An 18,102-nucleotide genomic window follows, 5' to 3' on the forward strand; every position below is an offset into this window, starting at 1 on the left:
GATGCTAAACATGTTCAACGGACAACTCAGCAAAGACAACGAAGTCAATTTAGTATGTGTGTAGAGGCCTTGTAATCTCTATTATGAAATGACATATGGTATGTGACACTCCTATAACTGAGCTTTACGGTCTGGCCCATCTACAATCAGTTTCAAATTTGGTGAAATGAAGTCTATTGTTCAAGTATTATTGGTCTTGAAAAATAATTAAGTGCTCAAAAATTAGCATCAGCAGCGAACACCATTTAGTCTACAGCCAACAGAAAAAGACAACTTTTAAAGAACCAGTTCACTCTATCAGAGAAGGCATCAGATCGAGTGCCTTGAGGAGAACCCAGACGTTGATAACAAATGAATACTCGATATTGCAACTGGTTATAAATAGTAATTTTTGGAAATATGAGAGAACATTGAGAAGTAGCTGTTAAAAATTGGACAAAAACCCAATTTGATTCTCTCCTCTGACAACAGCAGGACAATAATAATAACCGAGCTGACAGCGCCCTATGCTTAAATAATGAGAGATTGCCATGAGTACAAACTGTCAAGATATGAGAAACTCATGAAGGAAATCCAGGGTCAGGGTTATGGCACGCGACTATTGAGTGGTGAAGTTTGAATAATAGGGTTAGCCAGTGCATGTGTCTATAGCTTACAGAAACAGCATGGCTTTCACTTCAGAAGATATCAAAGACTTAAAGAATTGATAAAGACAGTAAATAAGGTGTCATGTTGAATATGGACAAAGATTAATGCAAATTAAATAATAAATTATAAGGAATAAGAGTTTTCTATATTCCATTGATTAAAAGCATGGGCAGAAGAGAAGTAGCTCATGGAATCACAATATATATCCTATTATAGGAAAAAAATCATCAATTGTATAAGTGTAAAAAAATAAGTAACCATATGTATCTAATGAAAGCCTTGTTCCACCTGCGGAAGTGAATTAATTATGTCCATGACTATTTCTTGAAATGGAGAAATCACACTGCAATTTACACTGTTTAAATGATTTTTTTTCTGTGAGTGACATAAGTCCTACAGTTGTGAAACCAATGTTGAACCTCTTGACTCAAATGTGGCCAGAGGATTCGTCATTAAATGTTATCAGAAGTGTGAGTGGAACCTTCGTGTCTTCCATTGTTTGTGTTATGTAAAGGCTGGAGAATATCATGTCTCAGAGCTACGGGACCATTAGCTGCAGCAAGACCGAGAACCAGAGCTTAGTAGTTGATAACAATGGTAAAACACATAATCCTTCAGAGTTGCTTATACAGCTGCTCCAGATTATGTGTATCCATGGTATTTTTCTCAGTCACTTTCTGTTTTTTAGTTGGTCTTGCCACAGTCTTTAAATTACTGATTATGCCATCAATCCAATTTTGGAGTTTCCTACTCTATGACTTAACATCATTATAACAAAAAATGTTTTCAGCTTCCAAATTGTGTTAAGAGTAGGAAATTCAATAAATGGACAGGTTCTCATTACGTAGTGCTAAACCCAATGAGATCTTCATATTGTGAATGATGATTATATATGATTAAACCCCACTCATGCAGTGTTGTTATTCAGTGCACAAACATCAATCCCAGACTTGTAATGTTTATCAGCTATTTTAGAAATTCATAGTTTACCCTAGCAATCAATTTGTTATCAAACAAATAATGTAAATTATGTTTCACAAAGGCAAGTGTTAGTAGTTTTATGTCATCGTACACTATCTTTATTCAAAACCATGAAAGTGGGATAAGCATACATAATTACTCACTCTAATCTGTCCTTCATAAATTATTCCACTGCTCTGACTACACTATCACTAACATTAGTATCTAACACAATTGTAGAGTATTGTACTGGGGCTTCTGTTAAAGCATAATTTAGGAACGTGAGTAATTAGTAAATGCAATGTGCGGAAAATTTGAAGAAATTGTCACAAGTTATTGACACATGTATATTAACTAGGAGATAATTTAAGGCTCATGGTATTAAACTAGTGGTAATAAAATTTCAATAAGATACAATAATTACACTATGAAAATTGTTTTATATATAGGTACGTCCATTTGAGAATATTCGAGTATATTATAAAAACTTGAAACAAACAAAGAAAATAATTAAAATTAAAAATTTTCTCTATTATAGAAACCCTCAGCTAATGCTTATATACTAAAACATGACTCGTTTCGAAAAGTTAACACTATATTTTCTAATTACTCTTCCATTTCCATATTCAATTATTATATCGTCTTCAGAATATGATTAACATTCCTCTCTCATATATTTATTTGCTGTTTAATATTTTTGTTAATTTTCAATTATCATTGTTTGTTTGTTTGTGTTTTTGAATTTCTCCCAAAGCAACTCAAGGGCTATCTGCGCTAGTCGTCCCTAATTTAGCAGTGTAAGACTAGAGGGAAGTCAGCTAGTCATCACCACCCACCCCCAACTCTTGGGCTACTCTTTTACCAACTAATAGTGGAATTGACCGTCATTATATAACGCCCCCACGGCTAAAATGGCGAGCATATTTGGTGCCACCGAGACTTTTAGTTCTGACAGCTTCAGTTATTTTTGTTATATATTGCAAGCTGTTAAAGATAACCTCACCTAGTGTACAGTACTAAGAACATCAGCCTGCCTTTGCTGTGTGTTATACGCTATCAAGTTTTAAATATAGCTTTGGAACTTCATTTTCTCATTATTATATGTATATTATATTGTTAAAAATAAATCAATTTGACTAAATTAAAATAGCCCTAGTTTGTCTTTGTTATATTTTTAAAAGTGTCTTGTAGTGTGAAACCTTTAGTATTTATGTCTACTATATGTATTGTAAACTTCTGAACATAACTTCTAGGACTGACAACTTCAGTTTGTGTTTTTCTTCTACAGGTTTTTGAAGGTGACTTATAATTCTAGTAACTGCAGTTTGTGTGTCTGTGTTAAATGTATTATAAGTCACCGAACGTTCTGAAAACTTTAATTTGTGTACCTCTGCTATGTTTATTATAGATCACTGAAAGTAGCTTGCAGTTCTGAGAACTTGAGTTTACGTGTTATATATTATTCGTTGCAGAAAATAACTTGCAGTTCTGACATCGTCAAATAGTCTGTGCTCTATATTATAAACCACAGGAGATAACTTGTATTTTTAACAAGTTCATCTAGTGTGTGTGTCCACCGAGGGGAATCGCACTCCTGATTTTACCGTTGTAAATCCGTGGGCTTACCTCTGTACCAGCAGAGGGCCAAGTTCATCTAATCTTTGTTATTCATTATATCAGAAAACTTAGTTTTAAGATAAAATTATTCTAAAAAAGCAGTAAACAAATGCGACACGATGTTTTATAATATGTGCAGAGTAGTCGAAAAACAGTACATGTCATAATATTAATAATTAGTGATTGAGGTTTATATCAAATGACGCGCGCCAACAGTGGCACATCGGCGTGTCTGCGGACTCACATCGCTATAAAAAGGTTTTGATACCCGTAGTAGGCAGAGCACCGATAGCCCGTTGTGGAGCTTTGTGCTTAATTACAAACGAAATCAGATGGTGTATCCATAACTTTGTTTGTTGTTATGCACAAAGCTAGACAATGGACTACTTGTACTATGCCGACTACAAGTATCAAAAACTCAGACATACCATAGAACTATCGCGCTGGGCACTTCCACAAGTATTGTTAAATGAAAATTACAATTGAGTAGATAAAAAAAAATATTAAGCTCATGTAATGTATATCCGACTAGGGTATATATAATACTAAGCTGTGTATAAAATTCTATTTTAATAATAATTAAAGCTCTATATTATTGAAAAACTCAATAAGTTGGTTTTATTCATTGAGCTCCATATTGTTGAAAAACTCAATAAGTTGGTTCTATTCATTGAGCTCCATACTCTTGAAAAACTTAATAAGTTGGTTCAATTCATTGAATGTCCAAATGTATTGACCGTAGTTCCTGTAACTTTAATGAAAATAATAATCATTAGGCACTGTATAATTTATAATATGGGTACATTAGTTAGCTCTTGTACCGCAGTATGGAAAATATAGTTTCTCGAATAATTATTTAATATTCATAACGGATTCTTATTGACACGTTACTTTGTCTGTAGAAGAAAAAAGCAGTTTTTATGTATCACGCACTTTTGTATTCGTATGTATTTTAATAATATAATCAGAATTCGTGATGCTATTTTGGCATATTCAGTTACAAAAATCATTAAATTTAATGGAAAATAGAACTTTGAAACATCACTGATACAAATGAATCTTTACCTATATTGGTTTGTTTGTTTTATTCTTAGAAATAAGATTTCTCTTTACATTATTCGTCTCTGGTGAAATTAAAACAAACCTCGTGTATAGGACGCTTGATTTGTAATTTTTGGTTCTCGAGTTCGACTCTGCTCACCGAACATGTTCGCTCTTTCAGTTTCGGCGTACGTTATATTGCGACGGTTAATCACACTTTTCGTTTGTAAAGAGTAACCCAAGAGTTAAAAGTGGATGATGTTTACTAGCTGCCTTCCTTTAATGTATCGCTTCAAAGTTAAAGATGGCTAGTGCAAAAATCTTTCGAGTAGTTTTGTACGAAATTAAACAAAAATACAGAAACAAATAATTGTTAAAGAAGGCCTGGCATGGACAGATGATTAAGGAGCTCGACTTGTAATCCGAGGGTCGCAGGCTCGAATCCCCGTCACACCAAACATGTTCGCCCTTTCAGCCGTGAGAGAGTTATAACGGTACGGTCAATCCTACTATTAGTTGGTAGAAGAGTAACCTAAGAGTTGGCAGTGGGTGGTGATGATTAACTGCCTTCCCTCAAGCCTTACACTGCTAAATTAGGGACAGCTAGTGCAGATAGTTATCATGTAGGTTTGCGCGAAATTAAAAAAAAAGCAAACCAAAGAAACAAAAAATTGTTAAAATATAACTCTAGAAAGAAACATTGTCAGAAAAGGTTAAACTCTTGAACTAGCTTTCATAAGATAGCAATCTTTAAAAATTGTTTTTATTAGATATATATCAGTTGTTTTACTTTTAAATATCAGATATGTCTTATATGTCTGCCTCCAGTACTTATATCTTATCGTTGCAAGGTAAATGGATAAAATGGCTCTCTTTCTCCTACAAAATTCGAAAACAATTGTCAAGGAGCTATCACTAATGGACTCTACAATAAATAAGACAATGTCGAGAATTCTTCGCTCTTTAACCCTGCTCTTCAATGACACAGTGTCTGCGGACTTTCAATGCTAGAAACCGAATTTCGATACCCGTGATGGGCAGAGCACAGATAACCCATCGTGTAGCTTTCTTCTTAATTTCTAACAGCTTTAATGAAATTGTGAAAACAAAATATGTTGGCGTTAAATATGATTAAAAATAGCTGAGAACTTTACTGTTTTAACTTAAAGGAAAGCCACATTGGGCGATCTGTTGTGCTCACCGCAGATAATCGAATCACAGAGTGTAAGTCCGGAAACCTACCACTGTTCTGATGGTGGAAGCGAGTTCTCGGTCACAGCTAATTAAAAAAAAAGAAATAATAAGATTCATAAATACTAGCATTACATTATTAACTACACGTGACTGATTGTTATACAACGATCATACATTTTCTTGCTATTATGTGTAACGCATCACAGTGTTCCATCACGTAACAAAACATATATAAACGAAATAAGCATATCTCGTATAATAAACAGAAGAAAGATTTTGAAAGTTAATTATTTTATTTTTACGAGTCGAACGCCTTAACTCACCTGTATACTCGGTTCTATTTGATTACTTACCAGGATCTCTATCGGCTTTCTCTCATAATTAGATTATTCTCCAGTAGGACTGGAGTAAATTAATTTATGAGACATGGGGCGAGATCAAATATATCAATGGAAGGAGTTTGACATGCTGAGTCTAAAACTATAATTAAAGCTCAAATCAGTCAATAGATGACAGAGCTAAGGGATAAAAGTTTTCACTAGAAAAACCCAACAAAGTCGAAACATTTTATGAGCCATTGTTTCGTGGCAAAAGAAATACAACCATTTCTGAATACCGCCAAATATTTTAAAAAATAATAATGTTCGTCTTAACAGAAAAAAGCACAAAATACAAATTCGACGTTAAAATATAACTAAACAACAGAAGTTCTAAATGATTTCTTGAAACTATAAATAGCGTGTCTTATGGCAAAATATTTTGCAAAACAATCTGGTTATTTTCTTCGCAGTGTACATAAAGGACAAGCACAGCCGTCCCTAATTTTGCAGTGAACGACTAGAGGGAAGGCAGCTAGTCATCACCACCCACTGCCAACTCTTGGGCTACTCTTTTACCAACGAATAGTGGGATTGACCGTAACATTATAATGCCCCCACGGCTAAAAGGGTAAGCATGTTTGGGTAGACGGAGATGTGAACCCGCGACCCTCAGATTACGAGTCGCACGCCTTAACCCACCTGGCCATGCCGGGCCTTTCAGTAAAGCTATCAACAAAATTAGATAAGAATGTTGTACTATTCCTTAGGCGTGGTCTAGTTTTTAGTTTGTTGGGATTTATATCGAAGGATCAATGTGGGCTTTTTTATGTTACTTAACACGTTCCGTAGCTTCAGTATGGCTGCGTTATAAGCATGACAGACAGTCAAGTTATTCATTACAAAGTCGGGAAAAACTCTTGTGTTGAAGGATACTACTTGCCACTTGTCAAAGTTCAACTAGACGTTTTAAAAGTCTACAAAAATTCATCAGGTAGTTTTGTAATGCCGATTATTATTAGTTATGGTTCGTTTTATTGTAACTTTTATTACCATTGCTGAGTTACTGTTGATAATGTCTAAAGTTTAGTTGTTTAACATGATTATGATATTTAAAAAGCCAGCAGAAGACTGATCACCTTTCTGTGGTACTTTGTAGAAATATGCTTTCTGTTAAAATGCTGTTCAAATCTGAGATTATATTTTAGAATCGCGGTATAAATTCGTGATAAAACACAGAAGATCATTCTTAAAGTTTCTCTCAAGAAGACAGAAATAGATACGTATCGAATACATTTCCTGAAAATTTGTTTTTGTTTGTTTTTTAAATTTCGCGCAGATCTACTCGAGGGCTATCTGCGTTAGCCATCTCTAATTTAGCAGTGTGAGACTAGAGGGAAGGCAGCTAGTCATCACCACCAATCCCCAACTTTTGGGCTACTCTTTTTACCAACGAATAGTGGGGATGACCATCACATAATAACGCCACCACGGCTGAAAGAGCTTGCATGTTTGGTGCGACCAAACTAAAGTTCTAATTTTCGGGTAAATGCAATGAGCTGTAAAAAAATAACAACATTTACAATAAAACGGTCTAACATCATGGCATTTTTAGTTATATTTCAAATTTAAGGGCTTAGTGACGATATTTTTTATTTATTATTATGCCTCTCGATTCCATGAAGGAACATAGGGCCGCAATCGCTTGCGGATTCATTATCAGGCTGTTTTTTTAAGTGAGCAGATTGTTAGTCTACTGCACAACCCCCAACCAGGAGGAGACACCTGAGCCGTCCCTAATTTTGCAGTGTAAGACTAGAGGAAAGGATTAGTGACGATAATTAGATGCCAATTCAGTACTCAAAGACAAACGGAAGACCAAAAAGTTGCCGTTTCAATCTTATATACATTTGTATATCATTATGAAAAGTGAATGTTTTCATTAAATATAAGTTCAAAAGGAAGGATGCATTACGATAATTGGTTTATTAATGGCTAATAGCTTTTAAGCCTGGTTTTGATTTTGCTTTTGGACAAAGTTGAAATAGAAATTATTTATGTATATACAAAAATGATGAATAAATATATATTGTTCTGTTAAAAGTTACTGAATACGTTTTGAACATATGATAAAGTCCACTAAAACACGTCAAAAAATTAAAAAGGCCAAAATATTGTAACTTTCGTTAATTTAAGAGATAAAATCAAAGTCCTGTGAAAGTACGAAAAAATCGATATTTGAAACTTCCGCAAATTAGTGTAACGAATTTAGTATTATATATTTATTTAAATCTAGACATTTGTGTAAGTTGAATCTATATTTAGAAATGTTTGTAAAATAGACCCTTAAATGTTTATTGCGAAATTCCCACATATTCATTAAATTTGCAGATTCTCGAGTCTAAGAAACAACAATACATGTTTTAAGAAAGTATTAGCGTATCTTCAAATATTAGTGCCAAATGAAATTTCAAAAACCTCTACCAAAGTTATAAATCAACAAGCAAAGAGAGAGTGGATTGTTGTTGGTTTGTTAAAGTTAGTATACTATAAACCTCGGAAGCTATAATTGTGATAGACGATCTGGAAACTACAGATATTGGACCAAGAAAAGTTATAGATTTCGAACATTACGAACCGTTTAACTTCAGTTAATTAATTTCGAATGTTAATATTTCTACGAAGACATCACAAATCTTCGTTGATGAAAAATTTTGTGTAAAAAAGCTAGCTACCTCCCCGTTAAGTGAACGCTACTGATATCAACTCAGAATTAATTCGTTGATCGTGAACTGTGTGTAAAATATTTCGTTCCAGACCAGATAGAAGACTCGATATTGTTTGTAAGTTTGTCAAACTTTTGTATATAAAACATTATTTATAATAACTGTTATAATAAATTGTATTATTGCCTGTACATTAAAATATATTTGTGTTAAGGAAGAAACTTTTGTGCATCAATCTTGTTGGGAAACATCATAAACTTGATATATATCGACATTTAATTATTTTATAAATCAAAATTAGAATTTACTAAAGTTCAGACTATTTGAAATCTTAATATGTAACATAAAAATTTGGGAACTCGTTCTAGATAAATTGTGATACGTAGCATTAGTTTTACAAAACTTGCTTTTTAATAGACAACCAACAGAATCGAGGACTTGATGGTTTAAAAACTAAAAACCATTATTGAAGCAGCACAATAAATTCTCGCACTCTGAATTTTGGAACAGTTATGAAAGTCCTCTTTGAACAAAATTCACGGTAACATTACTGAATCAATTATAACTACATGTAAACAAGTACAATCTGTGCTGATATAAAGAGACCTGAAATAAGTTTCAAAGACAGTAGCAGAGTGCTTTGTTGAATTACATCAAGACACTATATGGCTAAGAGCTTGACTTATGATTGCTTTAAAATAACAGCAAGAAGAGTCAGTGCATAACATCTTTGTAACCATATGTAGAGATTACTTTATGTTGGTATACCACATCTGTAACCTACGTTTCTCAAGAGTAATTTATAGAAATTTTAAAGGACAATAACTTGAACCTAGAAATGAACTTAATAATTTAAACACTTATTCAGGCCCAATGCGTTAAATCTTACTAAGACAGTGACATCTAGAAATACTTCCTGTCATTACTCTTGAAGATACATTTGGAAAAAAGAGCATAAAACGCACTATTTCTTCTCTGTTGGAAAGCGAAATAAATTACAGTTAAAAATTACTTGAATTTGCATTTAAATATAATAAAAATTCGGTGTTGGCTATGATTTTCTTTCGCACTAATTGTTTAAAGTATGGCTTTGATCAATTTCTCATTGAACTGGAATACAAAATTAAAAATTAAATTAAGATATAAAGAGTTTTGAGTAATTTGCAATACAAAAATCAATAAATAATCACATCATTATAAACATTTTCTTCCACCTATTTTACGTCCCATGAACCACGTATGGGTAGATTTGTTCATTTTAACTGAATTATATCAATCGATTAATATTTATTATATTTCACCATACATAGTTTGCTGATCTGCAGTTCTAAGTTACGTTTTGTGCTATATTATAAAAATATTGTCTGGAAAAAAAATTTAAATGAAAACAGCAATAGAAAAAACAAGGTTTTACACAGTTTTTATCTTGAATGCACTAATTTAAATGCTCAATAAATAACTGAATAATTCATGTTTTTAGACCCTACGATGTGCTTGGGAAAATTTCTTGGTCAAAAATGTTTATAGTTACACAGTTACAAAATTACTAACGATATATGTAAAGTATTTTTAATAGCAGGTTTAATATTTTAGAGTATCATATAAACAAGGAATACAGGTTTACTTTTCACATGTCTTTAGACCCAACTATAACTACCTTTTCTGTAAGTAGAAGCTTATTTTAAAATATGTTGCTGGTGTTTTTTTCTCTCTTCAAAGAAAACAATTCTCTTTCACTTAAATATCTAGCACCAGATAGTTATGTGTAATAAAGAACTTACAGGTGGATAAAAGCTAAAGCATACAGGTTTTGGAATTTTTATATCATAATACGTCATTAAGTTGCTTATCTATTATATTATTTTAATAAACTAAGTTAACAGTTTGTATACATTTATATATACATTCGTCAAGAGGTCTTCAGTGTTCCATAAAAAAACGCATTTTAAGAATATCTCTCACTTAAATCCTCCACATCTTTTTTCTCTTCCTCAATTGGAGTGTTTGGAATTAAACACAAAGCTACATAACAGGCTATATACGTTCTGCCCACCACTGGTATCGAAACCCAGTTTCTCTAGGTGTGAGTCCACAAACATACCGCTCTGCCAGTGGGGGCCTTCAGGGTGAAACTAAAATTTACTAATGTTTTTGGTTCATCAACTGATGCTCCTGTTCAAAATTTTATTTTAGTTTCTACGTGTTTTTTTTACATAAATTTAATTTTTTAATTATCTCAGAGGGTGAAATTCAACTTTACATTTATGCTCTTTTTTCCATTTGGTCTACGTTCGGCTTGTCTTATTCGCAATAGGTATACTTTTTAATTGGCGGTGGGTAGTGATGACTAGCTGCCTTTCCTCTAGTCTTACACTGCTAAATTAGGAACGGCTAGCGCAGATAACCCTCGAGTAGTTTTGCGCGAATTTCAAAACAAACAGTAAATGAAGTACTTCAACAAATCAAGCACATTTTGATGGAATAAAGTCTCATTTTACATGAACACTTTGGAATTATAAGTCAATAATGAATTTCAGTTTTTCATTTTTTTTTAAACTCTTCTTTATATTTAATAAGTCTAATATGTATTTTCTTCTATTTTAAACTAGTAAACATTCAAGATGATTTCTGCTATGCCAGCTGTTGCCCTCCGGCGAGAAAGGAAAAAAGAGAAATCTATTAGTTCTCATGGTAGCGTAGCCTCTTTGTCTCGAGGACGTGGATTTGCGAAGCGTTCTCGCACCCAGAGCATCAGTACCATATCGAGTTTGGGAGAAAATCATCTCGACGTGAGGTACCGGAAATCACGAGCTAATCTATTTAAAATGGACGAACAAAAACTGAGGTTACTTATATACTTAGGGACCGTCCTGCTAGTAGCAGGGCTGGTCCTTGTTTTTCTAGGAGTAGGTGCTGGAGTAAACACAGCCCAAACGATAGGCCTTGTGTTCATTGGATTCGGCGCTCTGCTCTGTTTTGTGAAGGTATTTGTTTCAGAGCAACAGGCCACACTAATAAAGCGGCCCAAGATAGCAAGCGTCTCTAAAGATTCCTTGTGTATCATGACGGCGACTTCCACCAACACCACTTCTCCTGGGGATCAGTCAACAGATTTCGCATCACTTCCAATACAAAGATCTCCATTGTCGCCAACAGAGGAGAGCGGCATCGCCACGCAGAGCAACCAAAGCAGAAGTTTGACTCCGACATGTCTCAACAGTATTCCTGAAACCCAGGTCTTACTTGTAGATGAGGAAAAGAGCGACAAGTTCTAAAATATTAAGAAGCAGTTAAAAAACCAACAACAAACAACATATTAATATAAATTATATGCAAAACACTTAAAAATAAAATATTTTGGAGCGTTACAAAAGCTTTCATTCTCTAACTTGGCTGATTGTTGGCTTAGCGAAATGTTTGAAGTACAAAGGTGAAGTCTTTCATAGTGTGATACTGTATGATTGGACAAAATCTTTCTTCTCTAAAAACGATGAAACTTGGCATGGCCAGAATTAACGTTTATGGAAATAATTGATTATTGACGTTTAATGACAATTGGGAAATAACAGTATTCCTCTACTTGTGAAATCCTTCTGTTTATTGCAGAAGATCATTTTATAAGGATTTATCTGGTAGTTTAGAGTACAATAAAACATTGTTAATTTTTCAATCAATATTAATTTTACCACGATTTTGAGAGCAATAATTACTTCGGAATATTATTCTTCAATGCTAATTTAAACTTGTGTTGTTGTTTGTTTGTTTTTCTGCTCATTCCAAATAAGTAGTTTTATAATTACTTATGTATGAATTGAATCGCTATTTTTGTGGTTTGCGAAGTTTATCATCCTTTCTTACAATTGTAATTTGTAAACGTAGAATAAATAATGAAAATGATTGACATCTCTTTAATTTTTTGAATCTCTTAAGAGTTAGAAACTGTGTCATGTGATGTAAATATTCGTTGTCTTCAAATATCTATCAATTTAAATAGCCTTTGAGTTTCAAAGCATTATTATATTTCAAACATTAACCATTTTCTTCAACTTAGAACTTATCAACAACTGCCACGAAAATATCAGATTCCAGTTTCACTGTTCTAATTTAACTATCTGTCTTAGAATATGCTTTAGCTTCATTTACTGTCTGTGAGGAAAACGTAGGATATTTAAATCTCAAGTCCCAGATACTTTTGCTGAATTTTTAGGAAGCTTTAGAGAATGTTATATATAACATTCATACTTTATGTATATCATTCACTTTGAAACTAATGGGACGCGTCAAATGTCGATATTTACTCTCTGATTACTAACACTTGTGCATCCGTGTTTTTAAAGTTCCAAATATTACAGGGTTTAAGGTAGCTTTAAAGTTAGCGTTTTGGGCCACGTAACGAAGGTCTGAGGCTCAAATGTGTTATAATGCTTATCATACTCTGAACGCTCAATTGTGAGCACGCTATAAACGTAAGAACCACTGTAGTTACGCGGTTCAAAGAGACTGAAAAAAGCATAGTGGAGCGGGTACTGCTGGCTAGTTTCTTTCGCCTCGGCCCTACCGTCCCAAATAAAGGACGTCTACGTCTAAATCATTGGGATATCTGACCTGAGAATTTAATCTGAAATATATAGAGTGTCGTTCAGGATTAAAATTATGGTTCTATTCCAAGTCTCACTTTTAGAATGTTACCTTCAAATTTTCTTTTATAGAACTTCATCTAAATTATTTAGATTCAATAAATTAGGTACGTGTTTTTTTATAGTAAAGTCACATCGGGCTATCTGCTGAGTCCACCGACGGGAATCGAAACCCTGATCTTAACCTTGTAAATTCGTAGACTTACCGCTGTACCAGCGGAGGAGTATCTAGATTCAAAGGTAGATAAAAGAACACGAAAATAACATTTTGTAGGAAATTAAAATAAAAAAATAAAACGTAAAACAAACAATTAGATACAGTTATAATTCCGTAATTAGAAGTATAAGTGTAAACTTATCTTAAAATATACAATAATTCTAAGTGACACTTTAAGCGACAAATGTTAATATAGAAGCATTATATTAATCTTCAAAGTGATTCAAGTTTATTGTCACGAAACAAAGAAAACCTGTGCTTTGGAATTTGATTAAATATATTTTAAGTAAAATATTTAACTACATTTCAATATTTTCTAATTATTTTATAAAGCGATACAAATAAAGGATGCTAGCAAAACATAATGCTTTGTTTGAAAAAATCCCTGGTGAGTTACCAATAAGTCTTTGGATTTACAACGCTAAAATTAGGGGATTGATTCCCATAAGTGGGCACTACAGATAGTTCGATGTAGCTTTGTCATAAGAAAACACAGACTGGTTTGAAGTAAAATATTTACATAGCTGGAACATACTGCTTTGTCAAACCACTCAGTATTAGAAATATAGTTAAAATCACTATATCCAGATTTCGTTAGGAACATTGTCAAACGGATGCACTTTAGGATTAACTATTGTAAGGAATTCAGTAACTATTTTATCGTATTTGACTCTAGATACAATAATGATTCTCGTTTAGTAACTTAACTTTTATATTATTCCGCGAAAAATCTTCTAGTGGTATATTTCGTAATAGATAAACCTCGTTTGATAAAGAAACATAATAGTTTTACTAACATATTAAAATTTCTGACTGATATAGTGGGATGCCCAGAATGTTTCAAACTTTTATTCTATTTGTTGAGATTAACCTTTCTGTGGAACTTATAAAACTGTCTTTGTTTTACTATTTTAAAAGCTCCATTGGCTTTGATACTCCACTCTACTGGTACTGGTTTACGGATTTACAACGTTAAGATCAGCAGTTTGATTCCACTCGGTGGACTCATCAGATAGCCCGAGATAGCTTTGCTAAATGAAAAACTCACTCGCTTGCCTTTGGTACTATTATATTATGTTTTCTCAAATGTATGCTCGGGCATTTGGCCCAGTAAGAATGAAAACATTTCTGTTTCAAATTCTGTTAGAAAACTTATGGATACATATATTATTATGCGAGAAAATAAACAAAAATTCTTTATCTTCAAGCTTATGTTGAAATATGTATGGTAATTGGGAATTTTATTTGGATAAAAAATTGCTTGTAACAAAATGCCGATTCATGAAAAAGTAAATTTTAGCATCCCTGTTATGAAAATACTAATATAATAAGTGAAAGTTCATTGGAAACGATAACCCTTTTGTTTCTAATAATATAGTGAGTAACTTCGTGAAAGCTTATCTCACAGAAAACTGCTGTATCTGACAACAAAAAAACTTTACACAAACGTATTTAATTACTTTTATCCCAAAATTTAAATCCAGTTGTGGACAAAGAAATTGGGTTTACGGTGCAAAACCAGATAAATGTCATGTTACACACTACATGCAGAATGAAGTATACGTAATATCTCATTGGTGACCATTAACAAACAATGAGAAAGAAGAATGATCATATTTATTTTATTCATCTTACAAAACAATGAGAGATTTTTAATCATGCTAATTTTACCTCAGATGCACACTGTAATGTTGTTGGTCTGTAACTGAAAGAGTGAACTAAAATTTTGAAGTTATTTTTTAATTTTTCTTATATTGTTTTAACACTTTCTATCACTGTTTTTCACGTCATTGCTTTCTTTAAACCAGATCTTATGATGACTTATGAGGATAATATAAACTCTCACTATTTTTTAATTATACCTATGTATCTACGTTTATTTGATTTTGGAACACTTAACAGAAAACTTGAGCATATAACTTGATACATCATAGGTAAGCCCCTTATTTTCTCACATTGTACACGTATATATGCTTGTTTGTTTGGATTATTTTAAAGAACCGTGAATGAGGCCCAAAAGAAGATTGTTGATTCTCTTAGGTACAATAAACACGTTTACTTTAAAATTGGCATTATCAAAAAATGAACCTTACCAAGCAATATTATAAAATATACTGAAAATTTCAAAACACTAGCTTCTATTGGGATTCTACTTTCGGGTCTCATGAATTTACATAAAAACAACAACATATCTATGTCTGGAACCATTGAAATGAATAAACACGTTTAGATTTTTGTATGTTTGACATTGAAAAACTCAAGGTAGTGATTCAGAGAGTTTGAAAGATTTCAGGATTGAGTGTATTGATTTACCAGAAAATTGGTAAGAACATGAAAATATTTGTTAAAAACAAGTTGCTCGGTTGTGTATGAATATATGTTACTTTCTTTGAGATTTCAAACATAGTTTACTAATGTCTTATAATATAGATTATTGAAAGCACCTTATCATACATTCTCATGACATGGTATCATTTCATGGACCTTTATAAACCTCAACTGTTCACATACTGTGACATAGACTATGTAAATTACCTGCTACTGCTACAGCAATTATTGTATATCACCTGAGGATAATACAATTGTTATTAATCATGTCACAAACAACATCAGGTAATACCTCATCGTGTATCATTCATTCAGTATGCTCTGTAGATATATAGATATATATTGTAATATGTACTGTTGCACAGTATTTAGTCATTTATGTTAGGTATTACTTAATATATATAAACAATTTAACTCTCTTTCTATGTATATGTATATATATATATATATTCTGTCATACGCACTGTTGTAAATTATTTAACCTTTTATTTTTATTAAGCATTGTCTGATCTTTCCAAATCACTTAAGATTCTTTAAAGATATAGATATTATCATATGCACTATTGTACATTATTGAACCTTGTATTTTCGTAGTACACACTGGGCATTAGCTACATGTGTGCTCTTATAAGAATAAATGAAAAATAATATCCCTGTATAGGAATGTAAACTAATACAACTGTTCATTAAGAGTAAATAGTTGGCTTGGCTTAACTCGATAATAAAGTGCAAAGCTTTATGTGAACTTTTCGACCGAGATATAATAATTTACATATAAGCCAATTTTAGTTTCTGTTTGTACTGATGCTCAAATCAAAAATAAAGTTCTTGTTTTTCTTAATGAAAATATATTATGGAATTTATGTATTTGCTGTTTTTATCACATGAATTTTAAAAGAAAGAAACAAAAAAGCAAAAGAAAGAAAAATGAAAACAAAAAATAATAAATGGAAAGGAAATACTAAAGTGAAAGCACATGCGTAAGAACAAAAGTAAGAACTTATCAGATACGAATGTGAAAAAACATTAACGTTAGTTAATACTTTATAGCAGCATATATATTATCGTTATTAACCCAATTTATAAAGTCTGTTATTCTATATTACCTGACTACAAAGTTCCCTAGGCGCAGGCATATGAGGTGTATTCTAGTGACTGCAGAAATAGCACCACATAACAATACAACGTCTGTCAGTCTTAACGCCTGTTCGCAAAACCTCAAAAGTAGAGAAATAATTATATTAATAGGGTAAAATAAAAAAAAACAATGTAAGAAGTCAAGAGAGTGAAGTAATGGGGCTCCAGCCCACAATGTTCTATATTATATCGCGTTCAAAATCTGCAGACAGTTATGGGAAGGTTACTAGTCACAGAAGAATATAAAAGGCAAAAATACACAAAAAGTCCTATCATGAGGGTGAGGGTGAGTAAGAAAACCTTACTATCTGAGCTTGGGTCTCCAGTTTCGATTGGAATAGTAAAATATCAAATGAATAAGGTAATAAGGTAAAACATATAGTAGAATGAAATTCATGAAAAGTTGTCTAAATTGGTATAACACCCATCAGGAGTATTGAAACCCCATTTTTTATTCTTATAAAACTTCAGACTTACCGCGGTAGTCCTAGGTGGTCAACTTTAAACCGAGAAATGAACATTTAAAGTCAAATTCAAGAAACTATCTTAGGAAGATACAATAAACTTTAAATCAACAAACAGTTACTCTCACCCTTTATTTAAAATAGTGGTTCAGCTCTGGCAACTTTCACCTGTTGTTTTGTATTGGTTTTTCTTGCACGTGATGATGAAAAATGATTATTCAAAACATATTTTATATATTTTTAACTATTTTCACGTTTTTAGCGATTTTAAACAACTGGATGAGTACTTATTTTAAAAGGTGTATAGAAAACATTAGATAATGGGAAAACAATACCTCTAGAAACATACTACATCTAACTATTTTAGGTGAAACTTTGGATTTCTTACAATCGACAAAATGATTTATTCAACTTCTTGTGGCCACATTCGTAAATTTCAACCCAAACAGTTTTGGCGCCATCTATCCACGAAGAATAAAATAAGTAAAATCGTCAATCACAATATCCTTGTTTCTCGCGGTTAATTAATATAGTTTGAGTATGAAACAGTTACACAAAAGTAACGTACACTGGCTATCGAAATAGTTTTTTCTGTTTCATCTACGAACGTCCCTGTAAACTGACATAAAACGAAGTGAGTTTTTATAACTAGTGTAAACGCCGTCAAAACTTATGGGAAACTACTTGAAACCAAAACTATTCTGCATGAAAGTAGCAATACACAAAAGGAATAAATAAAATAATACATAAAATGTTAATTTCCAAGGAGCGTGCTACATCTTGCTCTTGAATTAACTACATATATCACTAAGCAAA

General features: G+C 32.5%; 1 protein-coding gene across 3 annotated transcripts in view; it reads left to right on the top strand.

The window, feature by feature from the left end:
• The window catches only part of LOC143239550 (uncharacterized), a 55,017-nt gene that overhangs the window by 36,325 nt on the left and 590 nt on the right, over positions 1–18,102 (top strand). For 2 of the 3 annotated variants that reach the window (XM_076480724.1, XM_076480723.1), the window contains exon 2: positions 11,113–16,552. The exons of the other annotated variant lie outside the window; for it this stretch is intronic. In XM_076480724.1, the coding sequence (XP_076336839.1) occupies positions 11,125–11,778 (654 nt within the window). In that variant the 5' untranslated portion in view covers positions 11,113–11,124 and the 3' untranslated portion in view covers positions 11,779–16,552. Of the gene's footprint in view, positions 1–11,112; positions 16,553–18,102 lie in introns of those variants that run through there. 3 annotated transcript variants of the gene reach the window in all.

The sequence above is a fragment of the Tachypleus tridentatus genome, chromosome 13, assembly GCF_004210375.1.
Source record: "Tachypleus tridentatus isolate NWPU-2018 chromosome 13, ASM421037v1, whole genome shotgun sequence".
NCBI lineage: Eukaryota > Metazoa > Arthropoda > Merostomata > Xiphosura > Limulidae > Tachypleus > Tachypleus tridentatus.